The following is a 21,887-nucleotide window of genomic DNA, read 5'->3' as shown; positions in this document are numbered from 1 at the left end:
AATATACCCCTATGAATCGATGAGAACTAAACAACCGCATGAAGCTGAAGCGGATGTATTAGATGTTGAATCTGTTCTCGCGACGGTGCCCTTGTAACGGATCATATTGTAAATAAGATGGGTTAAATTGCACTTGGAGCTTCCTATCAAACAGTCAAGCTATTCTCTGGGGGGGCGGGGGGGGGGGGGGGGGGGGGGGGGGGGCTGCAGACTCGTCTTCTAATAATGCTAGACAATGAGATCTCAGCTCATAACATAGGCCTCCACTATATAGAACAAGTAGTGGAGGCTTAGCAGCTAATAAAGTGGCAAGTCTTCAAAATCCATGTCAGAAGAGCAGATACCACAGGGACCTTTCATAACACGTGTATGTGCAGGTTCTGGTGCTGGTATAAAGGTTACATATCCACACTGTGCTGATCGTACCTGATGAATTGCCTTAAGTCGCACAAATTTCAAGGCTCTGTTTTTCTTTTAATTCAAAGAAGAAGAAGAACTGAATAATTCTTCCATTTTTCTAAAAGATGACACGAATGTGAAAGGAACGTTTGAAATGCAGTGGAAAGTCTACTGTGTATACACGCTTCCTACCAATGAGCACCAAGCAGGTGTAAAGAGTACAGATATATTCTACTCAGGTAGAAGTACTGCTACTTGTTTGAAAGTCTACTCAAGTACAAGTACAAGTAAGTCATACATAAAATACTCAAGTAGAAGTAAAAAAAAGTTGCTCAATTACTAGTTACTTTCACCCCCATGTTTATTATTGGTAATAAATCTTGCCACGGTTCCCCTGCATACAGTAAACATCTCATGTATAAACTACAAAGGCATCTGTGTAAAATAACACCAATATATTTCAAGTCTAAATAATGAAAAATTATCAGACTCTAAGTATAGCTAAATGTATGAACTCTAAAACAGTGCCATGCCAAATGTACCATGTGGGTAACAACATAATAGGTAGAAATCTCAACCTGAACCCCAGAAAGAGGCTGGGCGTTGATCAGAAATGGCACAACTAAGAACATATGGATTATATTAAATATTATAAATACATTCCATGAAACGGAAATAAAAAATAATCATAAAAATAAAAAAAAAATGTAGAAATGTAATTAATTACTTGACTTCTTTTAAAACATACATAAGTACAAGTGAAATGACTGATTTAGTACCCATAAAACAACTCAATTACAGTAACGTGAGTACTTGTAATCCAGGACTGTCAAACTCCTTTTAGTTCAGGGGCCAAATACAAACCAGTTTGATCTCAAGTGGGCCGCAGATTTTAGGTGAAGGGGGAAAAAAAGAACAATTTTAACATCAGTGGCTACGTCTACATGGGAGCTTTAATTCCTCTTTAAAGTAGAATAAAAGTTAATTCCTCTTTAAACTGGCCTTGTTTAAACACTTAAGTCCTAATGCTGATTTAATTCCGAATTAAACTTAAATCCAAATTAGGTGGCTGGTTTATCCCGATTTTAATTCCGAGTTAAATAATTCCTCTATCTTGTAAACACTTAATTCCTCTTTAACTTAATTCTGTGAATGCAATTTGCCGCGATGGTGACGACATAATCCAAGATGGCGGCCCGGACTGGGGCTGAGACTAATTTATTTATTAAGAGCCTTAGAAGACATGGATATAATGAAAAGAGTGGATGGACAGAGGCATAAACATTCGGACATTCGCACGGACACACAGACTTATTACACACACGGACATCAGCAAACGGAGGGGCTTCATCGGGGCACGAAGCACCAGAGCTTCACTTGTGACACGCGGATCATTATAAAGTTTTTTTGTGCCCTTTTTTTCAACATTAGATCAGTTCACTTTATAAAAATTCTTCATTTTGTAACCAATGTTTTGTGTCATTTCGAGGAATTTTGTGGAATTGTTTGTGAGAAATGGAAAGATTTGTGGAAAAATTGAGAGTTCTTCCCACAATTTGCAATTAAAAATTGACTGCATTCATGTGATATAAATAAAGGAGAAATACAAGCCCCTAAAAATATTGTGGCGTTTCATTTAATTAGTGAATATGAGATATCTACAACTGGATTATTTGGTAATTTACACAATAATTCATGTTTTCTCTGTCATTTTCACTTTCTCCTACGGGACAAATTGGATGCTCTAAAGGAGTGATAGGCAACTGGCGACCCGGGGGCCACATGCGGCCCTCAGTCTATTTTTGTGCGGCCTCAAACACAAGATGACAGAAGAAAAGAAAATATGCACAAAATGACACCAAAAAACAACCTAAAACTGCAACGAATCCCACTAAACTGCAAAAATATCCCAAAAAAACACCCAAAACTTCAACAAAAACACACTAAACAGCAACAATAACCCAAAAAGAAACACCCAAAACTGCAACAAAAACACGAAACTGCAACAATAATCCAAAAAACACCCAAAACTACAACAAAAACAGACCAAACGGCAACAATAACCCAAAAAAACACTCAAAGCTGCAACAAAAACACACCAAACAGCAACAGTAAACAAAAAACACCCAAAACTTCAACAAAAACACACTAAACGGCAACAATAACCCAAAAAACTATCTAAACTACAACAAAAAAAGACTAAACAACAACAACAACCCAAACAAAACACCCAAAACTGCAACAAAAACACTAAACTGCAACAATAATCCAAAAAACACCCAAAACTACAACAAAAACAGACCAAACGGCAACAATAACACAAAAAAACACTCAAAGCTGCAACAAAAACACACCAAACAGCAACAGTAAACAAAAAACACCCAAAACTTCAACAAAAACACATTAAACGGCAACAATAACCCAAAAAACAACCTAAACTACAACAAAAAAAGACTAAACGACAACAACAACCCAAAAAAAAACACCCAAAACTGCAACAAAAACACTAAACTGCAACAAGAATCCAAAAAACATCCAAAACTGCAACAAAAATACTCAAAACAGCAACAATAACCCACGAAATGACTCCAAACACACACACACACATAAAAATAATATATAGAACAACAAATAGTAACTAAAATGATGGGAATACAAAACAAAATCCATTGTTCTTTTCTGTATTTTATTGCTTTTTCCCAAATTTTAGAAAAAAAATTGCACCGGATTTGACCCCCTTGGCCTTGAGTGTGACACACGTGTTGTAATCTATTATTTTCACCTTCAGCAGCGACAAATTCATACGTCTGCTAAAGTCCAATTCCAACTCTGCCTTCAAATTGTGTCTGATAAGCAATGTTTTGGCGAAGCTTTTGTGGAAGTAATTTCACTTTTCAAAATTATAACACACATCAATTTGGTTAATTGAACGGCGCTGCCCTTTGAGTTCACCAACCACTGCCTCAGTAATTAGCCTTGATTGCCTCGTGGTCTGTGTTTCATAAAGTGTCGCTCCATGTTTTCTCTCCAGTGTATCTGTCCTTCACTCCGCCAGCACAGACACTCCTCCAGCATTTCCACCCACTTTGTTTGTGAGTCTTTGATCCACACTATTCCAAGTTAAAGTTACACCCATGTGCTGCAAGTTGAAACTTTGCGCATTGTCGCTCAGGGGAACCTTATACCCGTGGCGCCTTCTGCTTTTGTCCTTCCCTTTAGCAACAGAACTCTACCTAAGGTCCAGGACAAAAAGACTACTCACAACACGATTTTATGATCTCTGTGATGATACCGTTTCCTTATTCGCTTTCATTGCTTACATCTCACTGTGTTGAATGCTGCTCATTTGAATGGAAAACGCCATCAAAAAACTAGCATCTCTGGCGATAATTTCTGATTTGGATTTCAGAAATGTCTTTACTCTGAAATGCAACTATTTAAATCAGCTTTTTCTAAATCTGCTAATCCAGTGGTTCTCAAACTTTTTTGGTCTTTCTCTTATTTCTGAATCCAAGTACTCCCTTTGTCCGAGTACAACATTTTACTCGGAATAGTGTAAAAAAAAAAAAACAACTATAAAGCATAATGATGGAATGAATGAATAATAACGCACATTTAGAATGAAACTGTATTTAGTGCCTCCTGAATGGATTTATTTCTATAGTTTTTTTAATCATTTCAAGTCATTTCCCACCTGTTGTGATCTTATACTTTCAGTTCATGTTCTAATCAAGATCATTTCCATCATCAATAATATGATTATCATATTTAACTAAAAATAGACATTATAAAACCCCATATTTTGAATGCTTTCGTTAATTTTTCAATTTCTCTCTCTCAAGTACCCCCTGTATTGCCATCGTGTACCCCCGTTTGAGAAACACTGCTAAACAAATGTCACCAAATACACTTTTTTGCTCCATAAAGCCCAAGCTCTTATTTATCCTTTATCCAATTATATTGACTTGCATCAACAGCTCAGCGCCTTCGTTTGATTTGTGCACATATATATGACAGACATATGCATTTGTGTTTGTGTCGAGCTACATGTGCACGCTCGGTAAAGTCGACGCTACACGTAGAAAGTCGTTTTCCTATGACAACAACCACAATCTGGCGCGTAAAACACTTAAATGCAAGTCCAACAAATACAGTGTATTAAAAAGTGGAGTGTAAAGTGCTGCCATGTCTTGCTTCTGCAGTCTGTTTAATCACTCAATGTTGAGTGAAACATTCATGGTACACTAGATCAGTTCAATATTTAATTTCTCAACAAAGACTACACGATGGAACAGATGCTTAAACTTTGTGTGTGTTTCTCCAGAGACCGAAACTCACTTTCACGTAGCTTTAGGGTACACGGATCCTGATTGCGTACTAGCTTTGTTTGGACTTCTTTGGGCTCTTCACCTGTGCACCAAACGTATACAGCGGTAGATGGAGAGAAAAAAAAAAGATGCTCAAACACACTAAAGTGTGCACACTGAAACCACTGATTTGAATACATCAATTGTTTACATCCAGGGGCAGTGAAAATTCATTCGTGGAGCCACATTAGTAATGCACCAAGGTTGCCCTTTGCCTTTATGTCACATTTCAAGTGAAAATTTGACTTGGCATGTTTACATAGGATTTCTTCATCTCCCTTTTAAACCCCTGTGGGCAAGCTGAAGGTGAGGGGAACTAAGATTATTATCCCCCTGTTTCTCTGTGGAGCTTTTCTTTATGCACACCCTCACAGATGTCGACATTTGGTTAGGCGGTGTACATAGAAGCCGCAGATTATCTAACGCTCTGGGAAGTCTGTTTCACTAAAGTTAGGAGTGGTTACTTTCCCTGCACCTTATTAATTTGCTCTGGTGTTTTTAAAAACCCAGAGCCCTCGACACCTAAAGTCATACATCTGTGCTAAACTACGTGTAGGAGTAAAATATTGGTGATTTTTTACATTTTTTTTTTTTTTATTGGTGTCCATCTGAAACCTTTGGGTCTCAGATGTAGTAATGTTCACATTAATAGGATCCACTTGTGCAGATGTATAAGACTTCGTCACATGGAAGCGTAACAGATGGTGTGCTATAATGTCATAATGCTCTAAAATCCAACAGGAATTGACAATTGAAATCCTACCCTGGAGTTTGCCTTCTTTTAACTTCAGCATAATCATCTCTGGATTTCAATTGCAAAGTCAAAGAGAATCAGCCGTGCACACGGGGACCTGTTATCTGGGGCAAACGCGGTCTAAAGGTTGACAATACGAAGGCTATAGTTTATGTGCATCACACTTACTATACTGAATGTTTCCCTGAGTGCATAGAACGTCCTCCCCTGGATTCTACTCGTCTTCCCACGTCTCGGTGCCGCTGTGGAAAGTAGGCCAAGCGAGCACCAGGGCGTTGCTTTTTTAAGATGATCAGTTTGTCAGTGTGTGTGTGTGTGTGTGTGTGTGTTTTTTTTGTGCTATTCATGTGGCTTGACTCCTTTAGAACAAAGACCAGCATTATACAATTTGCAGGCATTTCCTATTATAGTAAGGAAATAAGGGGAGAGGGTTGGGAAAATAGGGACAGGACAAGTGTGGATGAAACAAAGCAAAAAAAAAAAAAAAAAAAAAGATCTAGCTTGTACTCTAATTCATTTACTTCCTCTTTTCCACCTCTTTGTTGCAGCAAAAAGGTCCCTTGCCAGTTACACTCCTCGGCATGGATAAAAACCCCTACTCTGGATTATTTTTAGCTATTGCTGTGCAGCGCTTCACCTTCACTCCATACTTGTCTTGACATCATAATTAAAATGTTCTGTTAATTGTAGCACAGTTCAATATTAATAATTATCTATAACTAAAATCACGATTCAGCAGCATGGTGTTAATGAATGTGTGCTTCATTGCACATACAGGCCTACTGTACACCACACCCACACAGGCATGAAAAAATAATGTATACTTTCTTATGCTTTCTTTATAAATTATAAGCAACTGATGCAACATGTAGAAACAAGATTTTTTTGGAGCTCTTGAAGACAAGCGATCATCATCATCATCATCATCATCATCATCATCATCATCATCATCACTGTAACATGGCAACACCTCCATCATAGAGGTCAGCAGCCAAATTATTGTCCTTATTAGCTGAGGCAAAGGCTGCTGTTTGTTGATGCAAATACACTCTTCAATAAGATGAACAAGGTTAAAGTTATTTTTTCTTTCTTTCTTTCTTTTTTTTTAAGGCAACATGTGACCATTTTATATTTACTGATGAGTTTTTATATTAAATGACCTTTAAAGTCAAACTTGTCTGCCCATTTTTTGGAGTGGCACACTCACTTTGGCATTGGAGTGCCTTGATTATAAGTCAATTTGCTCTGATTTATGACCGAATAATCAAATTCAGCTCCCTTCCATCAACGCCACTCAAAAATGTGAAGCTGAAGTGATTTATATATATATTTGTTAAATAAGATTTTTTTCTTTTTCTTTTTTTTAAGAAAGGGCCACAAAACAGTGATGGACACAATCAAAGACGAGGGGCTGAGCGAGAGCGGAAAAGGTACCCTGGGTATTATTTGGTCATGTGTATTTTGGTCTAAATTTCCAGGGGATATTTTAGATGTTAATAGCCCTGAAGTGGTCTCGGTTTCTTATTTAATTTCTCTCGCTTTCTTTAAATGTAATTCGCCCACAGACTGCGCCGCAAGGCTCTAAACCGCGCAGAAACCCCTCTCTCATCATTTCCACAGCAGAATGGAAATGCAAATTGCGCGCACGGGCAATGCCCTTGACAGAACTCAGTGCACACAATTAACATGAGCACTCTGACAGAAGTTAGTGACGAAATGTGAGGTCACACCGGCACCGTGTCAGAAATACGCACGCAAGAATATTATTTTTTTCTTTAAAAAAAAATCAAACAAAAAACAAACATTAGACACGCAAGACATATAACACTAATAATAATAATAATAATAGTAATAATAATAATAATAACACTAATAATAATAATAATGTTCTAATTTATATGATATATTACATCTGTAATTTTCACTTTTTAAATTAAAAAAAATTACATTCTCCTAAAATGTATATTAATTTAATTCTCTTATTAAAAAAATATATAAATTGTTTTTTCTATGGTAGGGGGGCATCTTGATAGATTCAGCCAGCATGTCACTAAATGACCCCCCCCACACCCTCCCATATCAATACAATGATCTCAAGTGTAACCAACGAGGGGCGCTGTCCGTCTATCAGCTATAACTACATGACATGGATAGACCCAACATGATTGATCTGCTCACTGCTGCCCGATGTGTTTTATTACTTTAATTTAAAAAAAAAAAAAAAAGGAAAAAAAATAAAGAAGAAGAAGAAAACACGCACGGCATCAGTGTGTAATACAGTCTGCAGGTTTGTAATAAAATGATAATTTATGTCACAATTGTGGGGGAAAAAAATGTGGCTTTAATTTAAGATAATAATAATATAATTAACTATATGTTAAAAAAAACAAAAACGATCATTAATTATAAGTGATACATTTTCTGGAAGAAAAATACAAAAAATGATCCGTGCGTAATTGTGCATTTAAGTGTTTTTGTGATAAAGACAAAAAGTACAAAAAAATTCTAAGGATTTATGTCAGGCATTTTTTTTTTTTAAATATGAAAAAAATAAATTCAAATTAAACTCATGCAAATGAAAAAAGAAATAAATGACTTAACAATCAAACGAGCGAAATTATTAGCTGTAAACAACGAGTGGGCTGACAGCCTATTTGTTCCATATGGAGCGTGGAGTGATGCGTAACTGTAGGCGTATAGTTGATTAATATTTAATCGAAAAGAGGATCTCTTTAAAACAACCTCTGTGACAAAAGCCGTGAAAGAACTTGTTTGGGTGGTGGGGTGCTAATAAGATTCCCCCCTTTTTTCCTTTATCTTCTTTTTTGTTGCCAATCAACCCATTAAGGAAACAATGCAGGTGAGCATATAATGAAGGTGTTGTTCCAATAAAAAAGTGCATCGATGGACAGCTGGGCAGCGGCCGGATGATTGACTTTGCCTTGACATCTGGGAGGCCCGATGGCCCCTGGCACGCGTATAGGCTGATGTCGCCATTTACATGCAAATTTAAGGAGATCATGAGGGCCTCGCCCCGTAAATTCACACACAAAAAAGAAGACGTCAGCCTCAATACGGAGGAAGGCTCGTCTCCGTCGAGACGGGAGGTCCTCCAAGTCACCCCGTACATTTTTATTGGAAACCACGCGTCCCGATGAGTCGTTTTTTTCTCTCCTCTCAAATCTTTAGGGGTTCATTCGTTGTGGTCACTGAATAGGAGAATGAGATAACAGGCCCCTGTGTCATCAGCCGGTCATTTAAAGGAGCATTCAGCGTGGCAGACAGTTTGCACTTGTTTCCCTTTATACTACTACTTGTCACCCATCACTTACCTCCAACGGGCTGTAAAGAATAAAGCATTTTTCTTTCTTTCCTTTTTTTTTCTTCCTTTTTTTTCTTGAAAGAAAGCAAATTACTCATCACAAATTACAATTAAACCAAACAAAGATGAGCATTTCTTTTATTTTGAGCGTTCTAACATTTCACCTAATGATGGAGAGCGCATTTTTCACGCAGATGATCCCACAGAATGAGCTGAAACGGATTCAGTGTGTTCAGCAGCAGCAGCAGCAGCAGCAGCAGCAGCAGCTGACTCCCCTCTCTCCACGTCCAGATGGCTCCTGCACACAGATTTGCATTCATTTTCCTTTAATATCTTCTGAAATAGCATGGGGCAGCTGCATTTGTTGTCAAATACGGTTTAAAACTCCCTTTCAGGACAGCATCGTTACCTACGTGACGGGTGTGGAGGAGATCTCCTCTTTCTTTTCATTCTTTTTTTTTTTTTTTTTTTTTTAACCTCCTTTCTCCAGTCAACAGTATCAGATCTAAGAGGATTTGTCTCAAAGTCTCCCCCAATTTGATAATCAGATTTAAATCGCCTTGGTGCGCGTAATCAGGGGTTAAGTTCTAATAAGCGACTTGAAACAACCGAGAATTAAAAAAAAAAAAAAAAAAAGAACACAAAATGAGTCCTGCATGTGCAAAAAAAAAAAGATATTTCCAATCTCGGTTTAACAGACCAAACATTTTACAACATGCGTCTCAGTTAGTTGTGTTTTATTTAATTTTTTCATCATGAAGGAAAGCTGCCTTTTAATGTTTTCCTTTTGATTCATTAACTCAAGATACAACTTGAAGAAGAAAATATAAAAAAAAAATAATCATGTTGAAGATTGTACTTTTCTTTTCTTTTTGGCGTGCGCAATTTGGCAAAAAGATGGTGTAGAGGTGAAAGCAACAGCTTATAATTCACTTATCTTTGGCAGCAGCTATTAACCCTCAGCACCAGCTAGATAGATTGCTCAGGATATAGCACACATCTCTCTTCTTCCTGCACACCCTCCTCCCCTCCATCCTCTCCCCTTTTTTCACCACTAATGAACCGGATTGCCTGCATGCGTTGTCCCTCTCGGACAAAGTCGGACATGTTAAAAAAAAAAGGGGGGGAAAAAGAAAAAAAAAAAAAGATTAAGCTGTTTCTGAATATTACTGATTTCAAAGGACGGCCATGAAATATTGAGGACACGAAAATGTAAATTTGCCAAAGTTCGTCAAATTGTCAAATATTCAGTCCGATTAAGATTAAAATATATCACTATAAACGGCACAATCACATTGATATACAAACTTGTTTATAGAAAATTAAATAGGCAATGATATATACACAATAACCTCCAGATTTTGCGCAGCAATTACAATTCACATAAACAAGCTTAAAGCAATTAATATCATATTAAAAAAAATACAATATAATTAATAGGTTCATATTCATGTTTGAGTCTTTTTTTATTTTTTAAATTGATATAATTAACTTTTAATTTCCATAAAACAACTTACTGCTATGCGATGTTATAATGCACAACAATTAAATATGTCAAGTGAGTAAACAAACGGAATATAATCATAATATATCATTATTAAATTGTTTTGTATTCTCCCAAGTATATTGAGGTGCTTTCGGTACATCGGTGCGCATAATAAGCAATCCCATTAAGTTTGTCATAATAACGCAAACACATTCAATTAAATCAATATATGGAGAAAAAAAAAGTTAAATCCTACTCATTGTATTAAAGCAAATCACATGTATTGCAAATAAACATTTATTAGATTAAAAGGTTATGCATTTTTTCCCCCTTCCTCCTTTAGCTTATTATGATGATGATGATGATGATGATGATGATGATGATGATAATGGAGTTGTTCTTTTTCTTTTTTTTTTCCTCGTTATGTGTTAAGATTACAATTTTCTGTATCATTAAAAAAGTCAAACTCACCACGTATTGGGCTTAAGCAAGAGGAAAAAAGTAGAGCGAGTGAGTGTTCGCAGACTGCTGCACTATATCGGCTCAACTCTCACCGTGGAGCGCCTCCGCCTGACAGGAAGCGTCATAGCTCCATATATGGTCATAACCACGCCCCCAAGCGCGTCATATTCTGACAGCGCCTCTCCCGTGGGTTTAGAGTTTTGGCTCCCGGGAAAGATTTCAGTCCTCGGGGAAAGAGGGCTTAGTTTTGCATGTTCCCATCCATCGTGCACGACGCGAAAGGGCCCCTTATCCACCTCTCCTGTGTACGAGGAACACCTCCACTGGTGATCAGCCCCTTCGCCTGTGTTTGTCTTGTTGGAAGAAGCAGCAGCACCAGCACCTTTTTCCAGGAGTGTGGGGATTTTTTTTCTTCAAGAAGAAGAAGAAGAAGAAGAAGAAGAAGAAGCAGAAGAAGAAGTCCTGAAGGTTTTGGATGCGGGTGCTTCAGGGATGTGGGCACTTTGAGAGCAGCAGCATCACCCACAAACACAAACAACTGCCATCGATTTTTCTGTGAATAGCACCAAAAAAAAAAAAAAAAAAAAAAAGAGAGAGGAAAAAAAAAAAGAGAGAAAAAAAAAAAAAAAAAAATCAAGAGGAACAATAGCAAACACAAAAAACTTGTCTATTGAACAATTCACTTTTCCAGTCTGTGGATACGCGCGCTAACTAAGTAGTGCACTTTGAGAATTGTTCACATCGGACGGACTGAAGAGGGGAGGCAAGACCTGTGGACCTGGTTATCCCTCCGCAAGCCTGCATCGGGCTTCTCGCCACAAGAGAGAAACCCTGAAGGATAACTTTGCACGCTTGGACGTTTATTTCCCTCTTAATTTCGCAGAGGAGCCTTTTTCATCTTCTTTTATTATTTTTTTTTTCTTCCCTTCTTCCTCTTCTTCTTTCCCCCGCCACGCAAATTTGTTCTAAATGTTTGGGATTCAGGAAACTATACCGCGGGGTGGGACGACGATGAAGGAGGAACCGCTCGGTGGACTGAACTCAGTCCGATCCTGGATGCACACAGCTGGGGTGGTGGATGCAAACACAGCCGCCCAAAGGTAACGCATGCATGCAAAAAGGAAGGGTGGACAAAAAAAAAAAAAAAAGCCAAAAAACGCATCAGATTTTTCCTCACGCATTATCCCTCCTCATCATATCGACCCCTCAATCCCCAGAATACTCTGTATCAATTACGGTCTCCCAATAAATGCCCCCCCTTCGGCTTTTTTCCCCCCTTTCATTACATCAGATTACCCATTTATTGTGACAAATCAAGAAATCTTTCCCTATACTCAAAGCGTTTGATTCTGCATCTCTAGTGTTTTTCCATTAGCTTCTCTTCTCCATCATCACATCACAGCATCCTCCCCGGTGTCCGGTGCTTTTAACCGAGATGCTCTCTTGTCTTCTCCCCGCAGCGGTGTCGGCTTGGCACGGGCACATTATGAAAAGCAGCCCCCTTCCAACCTCAGAAAATCCAATTTTTTCCATTTCGTCCTGGCGCTGTATGACAGACAGGGTCAGCCCGTGGAGATCGAAAGGACAGCTTTTGTGGACTTTGTGGAGAAAGAAAGAGTAAGAGGCTGCATTTATTTTTATTTATTATTATTTTTAATTTTTATTTTTTAAAGAAACACATGCACCCCCCCCCCCCATGCACCACTGTAAATAAATATACGCTTTGGGTTTCTTCTAAGAAGTCACGTGCGATATTGATTTAAAAAAAAAAAAAAAAGAAAAAAACCAATACAGCTGATTACACAGTTGTCTTAACAACAATAACAACAACAACAACAACAAAAACTCAATAATTACATATTTTATCCAAGCATTAAATGCCTTTTTGTTCATACTGACTTTCTATAAAATTGTCATCCCTTTGCAGGAACCAACCAGCGATAAAACTAACAATGGGATACATTACAAACTACAGTTATTGTACAGCAACGGTGAGTAAAAGAGTAAATATTATTCTGCACACGTGCAAAAACATCACACATGAGTTTTTTTCTCAATTCCACAAAAATGCAATAATAATATAAATAATGGGTAACATATTCTAAAACAAAAGGAACCAGTATACAATTTTATTAATTCGATGCCTGTAAAATATGAACTTGTGCTTTTTTGCCTCTCCACAGGCGTCAGAACAGAACAGGATCTTTACATACGATTAATCGACTCCATGACAAAGCAGGTAAGGTGCTTTTGCATTTATTTTCCTCCATTGCCATCCCATGGTTGATATGCTTTTTTTTTTTTTTTTAAAAAAAAAAAAACAAAAACAAAACCTTAACACCCCGTGCAAAGTGCACCTTTTATAACCAAACACACACACTCACACACACACACACATGCTCAGTTTTCAAAAAAAGGGGAAACATAAATAAATCTACATTCAAAATGCAACCGTGGCACAAAACAAAATCAAATTAGGTCTGTAATAAGAAGAGACAGCTTCCATTTTGAGTGTTTACGTTCAAGCATATCATATTGCAAGAGTGTAAAGTCAATTTCGCACCCAACATGGTTATTATAGGCTTTCCTTTGCAAGGGCTCAGTTTGTCTTAACATTAAAATTTCAACACTACCTCTGTTTCAAATGATGTGATTTGACTTTTACTGCAAAGAGTCAGAGGTGACACACACACACACACACACACCCTAATGTAATTTTATATTCAAATGTGTGAAATTCAAAAATAAATAGAGGAATTGTTTTTGGCAGAGGTGCATTTTGAAATATCTGGGCTTTGAAGCTTTCACTTTAAACCCGCAAAAAAATAAATTAATTTAATTAATTTAATTTATTTATTTTTTTAAAATAGAGAGAATATTTGAATCACTCGCAGTTTTCCAAATTTAATTATAATTACTGCAATAAATAAATAACCGTTTAAAAAAAAAAAAAAAAAAAAAAAAAAAAAAGTGTTCTGCTCCTCATCCCTCGGTGTTGAGGTAAAAAGCTGCTGAATAGAGCCGTGACGCCTGGGCCAATGGTTCACAGACAACATTCCTGTGCGAATGATCCGAGTCAATGACGCAGAACAAGCAATTTATGGATTTCTGTTTCTACAGCTGCAAATAGCCACATAAATCAAACCAATATAGATAATCGCCCGGTTTCCCCCACACATGCACGACCACACGTGCACTCACATTTATGTACAAAAGGAAAAATAAATAACAAAAAAAAAAAAAAAAAGGTAAAATAGGTCTGCATGTCAATTTAAATATGTGACGCGTTTAGAAGATGATGCGACCTGGTTTAAATATGTCACTTTTTATTTAATTAATTAATTTATTTTTTTTCAAGTTTAACTGTTGGAGTGCCTTATAAAATTATTATCTGCCCTAAAAAATAAAAATAATAATTAAAAAAAAATAATCCCGTTTTTTTCCTATATAAATTCAAATATTCGTGTCAATAATGCGCTGCTTTGCTTACATTTGCACTTGGTGCCGGTTCAGTAGGAGGGAGTGAAGAGTCTATCCTTGGAAATAAGAGGAAGGGAAGGAGGGAGGGAGAGGAGAGAAGAGAAGAGCGGCAGAACTGATAGCTCCACGCCATCTGTTTCAGCCAATGCTCAAAAATTACTCAACCGTACCGCCAGACACCGCTTTTTATCCACAGAAAGATCATTGTTAGCGGCTCAAAATAAACAACAGATTGCCCATTAACACTTTCCCCTAAATATCCCCAGATTATAAGCATATTGATGACACTTCTATTGGATCTCTCCTCAGGAAAATCTCTTTTTTTTCTTCTTCTGGCTGCATGTTTATCTGAGCCACAGGATATAATTGAGATTAATAATAATAAGAAAAATAATAAAAATGATATTAAACATAGATTAATTTTGAATACCACATATTCTATTAGTATAATTATATTTATGATTATACTACATATAAAAAACATGTTGTATCAAACATTAGTAATATTTATCATAACTTTACTATTCATTATAGTATATATTCAATATAATTAAAATTACACATGACTCTTACTGTGTTTTCCTGACATCATAATGTGATTCTTTTAAAGTACAAAAGCTCCTAAATGTGTGTGTGTGTGTTTTGTAAATGAAATTGTTCTTACCTTATTTGCATCCCATTTGTTTTTCAAAGGCCATAGTGTATGAGGGTCAAGACAAGAATCCCGAAATGTGCAGAGTTCTCCTCACTCATGAAATTATGTGCAGGTAAGAAGTCATTTATAATATTCTATATGTGCGTGTGTGTGTGTGTGTTTTATTTACTTTTTAAATATCTGTTCATTTTCCACAATCCAACCAGATTTCTCTTAAATAAGTTTTGACACATGTGATGTGATGCCGTTATTCAGACGAGCCTGTGGTTTTTCCAGCAACTGCTAAAATGCAGAGAGAGGCAGAGAGCTGCTGTCATTTCTAACTTTGATATGATCTGATACAACTTTGATATGAATATGACAGTGAAAACGAAGTGTCTGTAATACAGGGACGAGGATTTTGATGCTTGACAAAAACAGCCATTGACAAACTGCATGTGTTTTTTTTAATTTTTTTTTATGAGCGAGTTAATTCTTATTATAAGGATTGTCACTTAGGTTTTTTTTTTTTTTTTTATCTGTACAAAGCTAAATACCTGCATGCTGTGTGTGTGTTTTTGTGTCAGTTCTACAGTTGATCCCACCTGTCAACAATGATCAGCAAGCCCCCTTTTTAGTGTCTTTTTAAACCACGTTAAATTTCAACTGCTCATATTGCCCTGTTGCTATTCAGCGGTGTCATTGATACTAAAAAGGAAAAAAAAAAATCGCCTTTTGTTGTTATTGTGGAGCTCAGCATGAAGCTTTGGTGAACATTGAATTCGGATACTGTCGGTTAACCTCTCCTTTGTTGCACCGCTGCATTGTTCAACTTACTGGTTGAGAGCAAGTGCAGCATGAGAGCTGAAAATGATTTGTCTTTTTCCATGCATAAACTCATCACTCACGCTCAATTTATACGTGAATCCATCACTTATTTGTGACACGATGAATATGGTTGTGCTCTAGAGGTAAATTTTTTTTTTTTTTGTCCAAGACTTTTTTTTTCTGCTGTATAAAAACTAGTACAACTGCTGCCTATTTTCACAGAAGAAGATATGCATAATAAGATATATTATCTTATTAAATCCTATCTTTTAGGCAGTGTAATACACTAGTTTTTGAATTATATATTTGCTCTAATACTTTGCAGCTATAAAACACATCCTTATTATTGCTTCTCGAAAGTCATGTAAATCAGAGGATATTTAAATAGCCTGTGGTTGACAGACAGTAGCTTTGCACAAAGTCTTTGTTTTCCTATCTGCACCATATGGCATAAATCAATCTTATTCACATATGTTTATATGTTTTCATTTCGAACGGAGACCGAGATGATGTATTTGTTTATTTATTTATTTTTTCGCAGTTTGATTCAAGTTCTAATCAAAGGAGTGAAAGGCAGCTATGCTGTAGGCTTAGGGAGGAGATGCTTGAAACATGTGGTGGAAGACAGATTAGTGCTTTTGAGGCCATAATTGATAAATGCCCCGCAGAAATATTGGTTGAGGGTGGCACCTTGCATCTCCCTCAGAAATAGCAGCTTGGCAATTAGAGGTAAACAAAAGCTGAAGCTGTGAAAAGTGACTCCCCTGCCTCCTGGCCCAAACCCCACACCCCTCCCCTATAACGCTAAGCCAAACAACACAACATGTTGTTTTCACTATTTTTTTTTTTTTTTTTCTTATTTTTTTTTTTGTTATCAGCCATCAGCATCAGTGCATGGATGGATTGAGTGAAGAAAATCTCATGGCCACTTATTTCTTTCCCCCCTTCCCCAATATCAAAACCACTCAGATGTGCTTAATAAATGTAGGTTCTTTTGTGTGCATGATTTATATAATTTTTTTTATTTCATTTATTTATTTGATAAAGTCTCTGAAAACCCCATGCACTATCTGTATCCCTGCAGCCGGTGCTGTGACAAGAAAAGCTGTGGAAACAGGAACGAGACTCCATCAGACCCAGTGATCATTGACAGGTAGGCAACGTGCAGCTTCCTCTGTGTTTGTGAACATGAGTGAGAGTCTGACTGATAAAATGAGTGGATGCACGGGGGGGGGGGTGAGGCGCAGTCAACAGGTCAGACCCTCCCCAGTGTACCAGACGACCCAGTTGGGGCTGACTTTGCATCTTCTACAACCCCGCGGTTGTGGGAACTGGGGTGTGTGAGCGTGTGTGAGTGGCCGAGGGGCGTCTTTCCCAGGTATACCTGTGCACCGAGGGGGCTGGTCACCACCTGGATAGTTTGTTCAATCACAGGTGGTTCAATCACAGGAGGATCATGCTGGGAATACACCTAATTAGCTTAGGCACCTATCCTTCCCATCTATTTGGCTTGGCTTCCTGCATGTCTTTGTTTATGATGGTGGTGCTTTCCCCCTGTCAATAGTTGTGGTTCATTGACGGTTTCCTTCTGCTAAGTTAGCTGTTAGCGGGATGCCATTAAAACCCTTTTAAAGAGGGAAGGATAAACATTTAGTTTCTCTTGGTTTTGCATTGTGAATTCAGGGAAGCTACATTTGTTTCATTTGTTATCTTTGTCACTTCCTAAAGAAGGAAGAATAAAAAGGCTTGTTACTGTGAGAGTCAAAGCTCTGGCCCAGTCGGTAAGAATATGTTTAGGAAGTGGATGCATTAGCCCAAGGGTGTCAAAATCATTTTAGTTCTGGGGCCAAATACGGAGCAGTTTGATCTCAAGTGGCACACAGATTTTAGGCAGGAAAACGTGTAATTTCAACATTATTGTGCCCTAGTTTGCACTTCTGCGTAGAGATGAAATACAAAATATGTAAGAAACAGACAATATTCAAGCAATAAGTGACAGATATCAGTTTTAACAGGGTCTTCACTTTAAATGTCCTAGATTTTGTGACCAATTTTGCTTTATTTAAGGGAAATAATATATATATTTAATCATAATTTGAGGAAAGTTGAACGATTTTGCAAGAATTTTGTGTTTTTTTTCAACTGTTTAATATAAAAAATGACTGCATTCATGTGATATAAGCATCAGGAAAACTGTGAGCCCCTGCAAATATTGTTGAGTTTGTTCACACTTTGCTCTACACCAGCGGTGTCAAACTCATTTTAGCACAGGGGACCAAATTTGGGTCGTAGATTTTAGGTGGGGAAAAAAGAACAACTTTAACATTATTGTGTCGTGCACTTTGTAGTTAAATTACAGATTTTTGTGTAATTTAGAAAGATTTTCTTAAATTGTTTGTGAGAAATGGCAAGATTTGTGGAAAAATGTAGTTGTTTCTACAATTTGCAATTAAAAACGACTGCATTCATGTGATATAAACAAAGAAATAATACAAGACCCTAAAATTATTGTGGAGTTGCTGAATTTGAGATATCTACTACTGGATTATTTGGTAATTTACACAGTAATTCATGTTTTTTTCTGCCATTTTTACTGGAATTGGATGCTCCAAAGGGCCGGATTTGGCCCCCGGGCCATGAGTTTGACACATGTGCGTTAGCCTCTCTCTCACACACTGTCTCTCTCTATCTCTCTGTGTGTGTGTGTGGTGGATATAGAGGTGAGGCAGGGGGTGTAGTTTGAGCGTCGATCTCAATGTAACTCTCACCACGTAGTAGGGGAGAGACAGCAATGCTAATGTTTGACTAGCCAGAATCACTGTTTGCTTAGCGGAGAATGCCTGGTATCTGACAGAGGGGACAACTCTCTTATTAGTAATCAAATAGGGCTGAGCAGTTGTTGCTGCCACTCCACTCCAGCGGCTTCTCATGCATCAGGAAGTAGGAGCTTGGCTGCCCTGGGAGCCTGGATGGATTACCAGAGCTACTGCATGTCTGAACTCAAACCTTCACAGACACACACACACATGCAGATAAAGCGTAGATACACACACTCAGACGGGGGTCGGGGGGTCACGTATGCAGACAAGACGGTCATCTTCAAACATGTGCACATGCGAGTGTTTATATCTTCCTAACAACAGCAGGGAACTACAGAGATTCATTTCATTTATTTGTTTTTTTTTTAATTTCAAGCAGGAACGAGAAAACAAAACAAACTAAAGGAACAAAATAACTCTTTTCTCAGAGATGTTCCAAAATAATATATAAGATCCATGTACACATAATTTTAATAATATGTCTGCTCAAAAGGGAGTGGGAAAAAGATAGACTTATTTGATCCCACTTTCTTAATCATACAATTTTGTTCATATTGCTTCTGTTTGGACTTCAGGAAATACACAGAAAGTGCTAAACAGAATAGGTAAAGTAAAACAAAACTGACTAATAATCAGTGACTTAAGATATACAAGAATACAATGCAAAATACCAACAATGATAATAAATTCCATTCAATTCGCATATAAATACAACGCTAGCTATAGATGTAATCGGCCTATTAGTTGCGTTAAGCCTTGCCCCCCATCCTCACTATACTGTGACCAGATCATAAGTTTATGAAGTGGTTTGAAACTCTGAATCCTTTTGTTGTTGTTGTTGTTGTGAGATGTTTGGAAAGGTTCGGAAATGTTCCAGGGTTTTTCCTCAACTGGTGCTCGTCATCACAAAGACTCTTTAATTCATTAGTCAGGTTAGTGCGTGGACGACAGCGAGCGCATTAACATATAATCCGAAACCCACTACTATTACCCGATTTCCGCCGCTTTCATGTTTCGCATTGTATCGCTCTGCTTCCCTTTTACTGTTTAGAGTTTCGCACGTCATTGTTCTTCAATCGGCGGGACAAAAACATGTAACTTAAGTACAATAAGTAAAATGAACGCGCGGAGAATTAAAGTCGAGAAGAGAAGAGTGGTGGGAAAAAAAAAAAAAAAGATCAGGGAAAAAAAAAAAAAGAAGCGGATGGATATTGTAAGCTCAACTGGCTCAGGGAGGGCTCGGATTTTCATTGTGACAAGGCTGAATAGGAGTAGAGTATCCCTTTCCTTGCACAATGAGCAGCTCTGTTGAAACACAAAAGCATATGTTCCTCATTAGACCCTCCCATTGTCTCCATGTCGTAACTATGAGCCCGTCAGCTCACCCTAACAGACCCACACAGGTTCCCAGTGACTGGCGGAGAGCGAGAGAGCGAGAGAGAGGGGTGCCTGTGAAAGGTTGCAGGGTTTAGCGAGACTTACGGACGTGAACGGGGTGCACTGTAGGCTTTTCTCCCTCTAACATTATTTACTGCACACACTCGACTGTGCCTGCTGTGCATATGGGTAAGCTTTTAGTTAAGGTGTCCATGTTTTACAGCCATTTCTGTTACATCTGTCATTTTCTCATGCACATCATTACAGGCACCTGTGCTGCTGTTGCTGCTGGCAGAAACTGATTATTTCCAATGGAGTAGAACATAGTTGAGTGACATAAACGTAGAGGAGAGGGTTTTTGATTGTTGAATCAGGCATGTCTCATCTGTCTACAATTACAGTATGAGAATCAACTACATTTCCTGGAGAAAACAGTAGCATGGGGCGAACCTTAAGAAGCAGATTTGGAGTGAATCATTGATAGCGTTTGGTTCTCTGGAACCCTTTCCCAGATGGTAAGAGGGGTGGGGGGGGTTGGGGTGGGGGGGTTGGGGGGGAGCGCACACAGCTAGCTGGCATCTACCAAGACATTAACTGGCGTTCCCATGGATCTGGCATATCCAACGGGAGTTTGGGAAAGTTATCATTCCAAATATGTCCTATTTTCCTGTGGTCAAGCCAGACATCTGTTTACCCTATTTTTCTCTCTGAGGTTTGATACAGATTTTCACTCAGATATTCTGAAAAGGAAGGATTCGCTTAGAAAAAAATAAAAAAAAATAAATGTAAAAAAAAGATACAGGCCCTAACAGCTGTCACAAAGTTTCAGCACTGCTTGGTGTTTGAATATTTCAGCACCTACATTTGATGCCCTTGCATTATTCATTTTTAGTTTTGGATGAAGAAAGGCCCTAGTTTTGCTACATTTGATTGTCGTTTCTATACGTGCTGTGACTCAACCTTTAAAGCAGGGGTGTTAAACTCATTTTGGCTCAGGGGCCCAAATACGGACCAGTTTGAGCTTTAGTGGGACACAGATTTTAGGTGGGAAAAAGAGGAAATTCAACATTAATGTGCCCTGGTTTGCATTTCTACATATAAATTATAAATAAATGATAAAGTATGTGAGTATATCCATCTCTGCAGAATCTTCACTTACATTTTCCTGATCTTTTGGTATTTGGGGAAATTTTGTTGAATAATTTGATTCTTTCAACAAATATATGATATAAGAACTGGAAAACTGAGCCCTGCAAATATTGTGGATTTTATTAGATTTTTTTTTTGTGTTTGGAGGGGCTGAGATATTTACAACTGAATTAGTTGGTAATTTCATGTGTTTCATGTTTTTTTTATTATCATTTTTAGTTTTTCGCGTGGGCCAAATTTGATGCTCTAAATGGCCAGATTTGGCCCCCGGGCCTTAAGTTTGAGACAGGTGCTTTAATGTCTTTTAGAAGACGGAAAAAAAAGATCTGTTTGCACTTTGCTCTACACCAATAAAGACCTTTCACACGAGCTTATCGTTTTCTTTAAATCCGAAAAAAAAGAAGCTGTTGCGTTAGAATTAAAAGACGAGAACTCATCGAGTGACAAATTATATGATTGCTGCGATGAACGCATCGCTGTGCAGTTTAGTGCAATCATCTCTCCTGATTATAAATCCAGCCATGCTACAGATGTCACACTTATAAGTTAATGGTGCTCTAAAGTAAGTGGTGGGGGGGGATGTAGGTTTATTTAGTCAGTAATTTGAGTCTTCAGAATTATAGTGACGAGGAACCGATATCTGATTAGAGGATTTTCCCCATTTACAGTATAGTGTACAGCCAAACATAACTCAATTTATGATGACTGCTCTGCTCTGGTTTCTGTCTCCACTCACTTGCATATTGACTCTGTCGTCTCCAGTATGCAAGATTAGATACATTGTTTAGGCTTACGCATGGATTTTGTAAT

At 37.7% G+C, this 21,887-nt stretch overlaps 2 protein-coding genes across 7 annotated transcripts in view; one reads left to right on the top strand and one right to left on the bottom strand.

Annotated features, from left to right (window-relative positions):
- Positions 1-8,966: 8,966 nt before the first annotated feature.
- Positions 8,967-21,887, bottom strand: part of LOC114477177 (methylated-DNA--protein-cysteine methyltransferase) — a 117,854-nt gene continuing 104,933 nt past the window's right edge. The window contains exon 6 of the mRNA XM_028469345.1: positions 8,967-9,140. The gene's annotated coding sequence lies outside the window, so the exon portion shown is untranslated. The remainder of the gene's footprint in view (positions 9,141-21,887) is intronic.
- Positions 10,772-21,887, top strand: part of LOC114477176 (transcription factor COE3) — an 83,011-nt gene continuing 71,895 nt past the window's right edge. For 3 of the 6 annotated variants that reach the window (XM_028469342.1, XM_028469344.1, XM_028469343.1), the window contains exons 1-6: positions 11,760-11,890; positions 12,251-12,407; positions 12,718-12,781; positions 12,974-13,029; positions 14,964-15,037; positions 16,817-16,885. In XM_028469342.1, coding sequence (XP_028325143.1) covers positions 11,760-11,890; positions 12,251-12,407; positions 12,718-12,781; positions 12,974-13,029; positions 14,964-15,037; positions 16,817-16,885 — 551 coding nt within the window. Of the gene's footprint in view, positions 11,891-12,250; positions 12,408-12,717; positions 12,782-12,973; positions 13,030-14,963; positions 15,038-16,816; positions 16,886-21,887 lie in introns of all 6 variants that reach the window. The other 3 variants (XM_028469338.1, XM_028469340.1, XM_028469339.1) reach the window with 3 other exon arrangements.

This window comes from Gouania willdenowi, chromosome 15, assembly GCF_900634775.1.
Source record: "Gouania willdenowi chromosome 15, fGouWil2.1, whole genome shotgun sequence".
Lineage (NCBI taxonomy): Eukaryota > Metazoa > Chordata > Actinopteri > Blenniiformes > Gobiesocidae > Gouania > Gouania willdenowi.
Note: the sequence above shows the minus strand (reverse complement) of the source record. Positions and strands in the feature narration are given on the sequence as shown.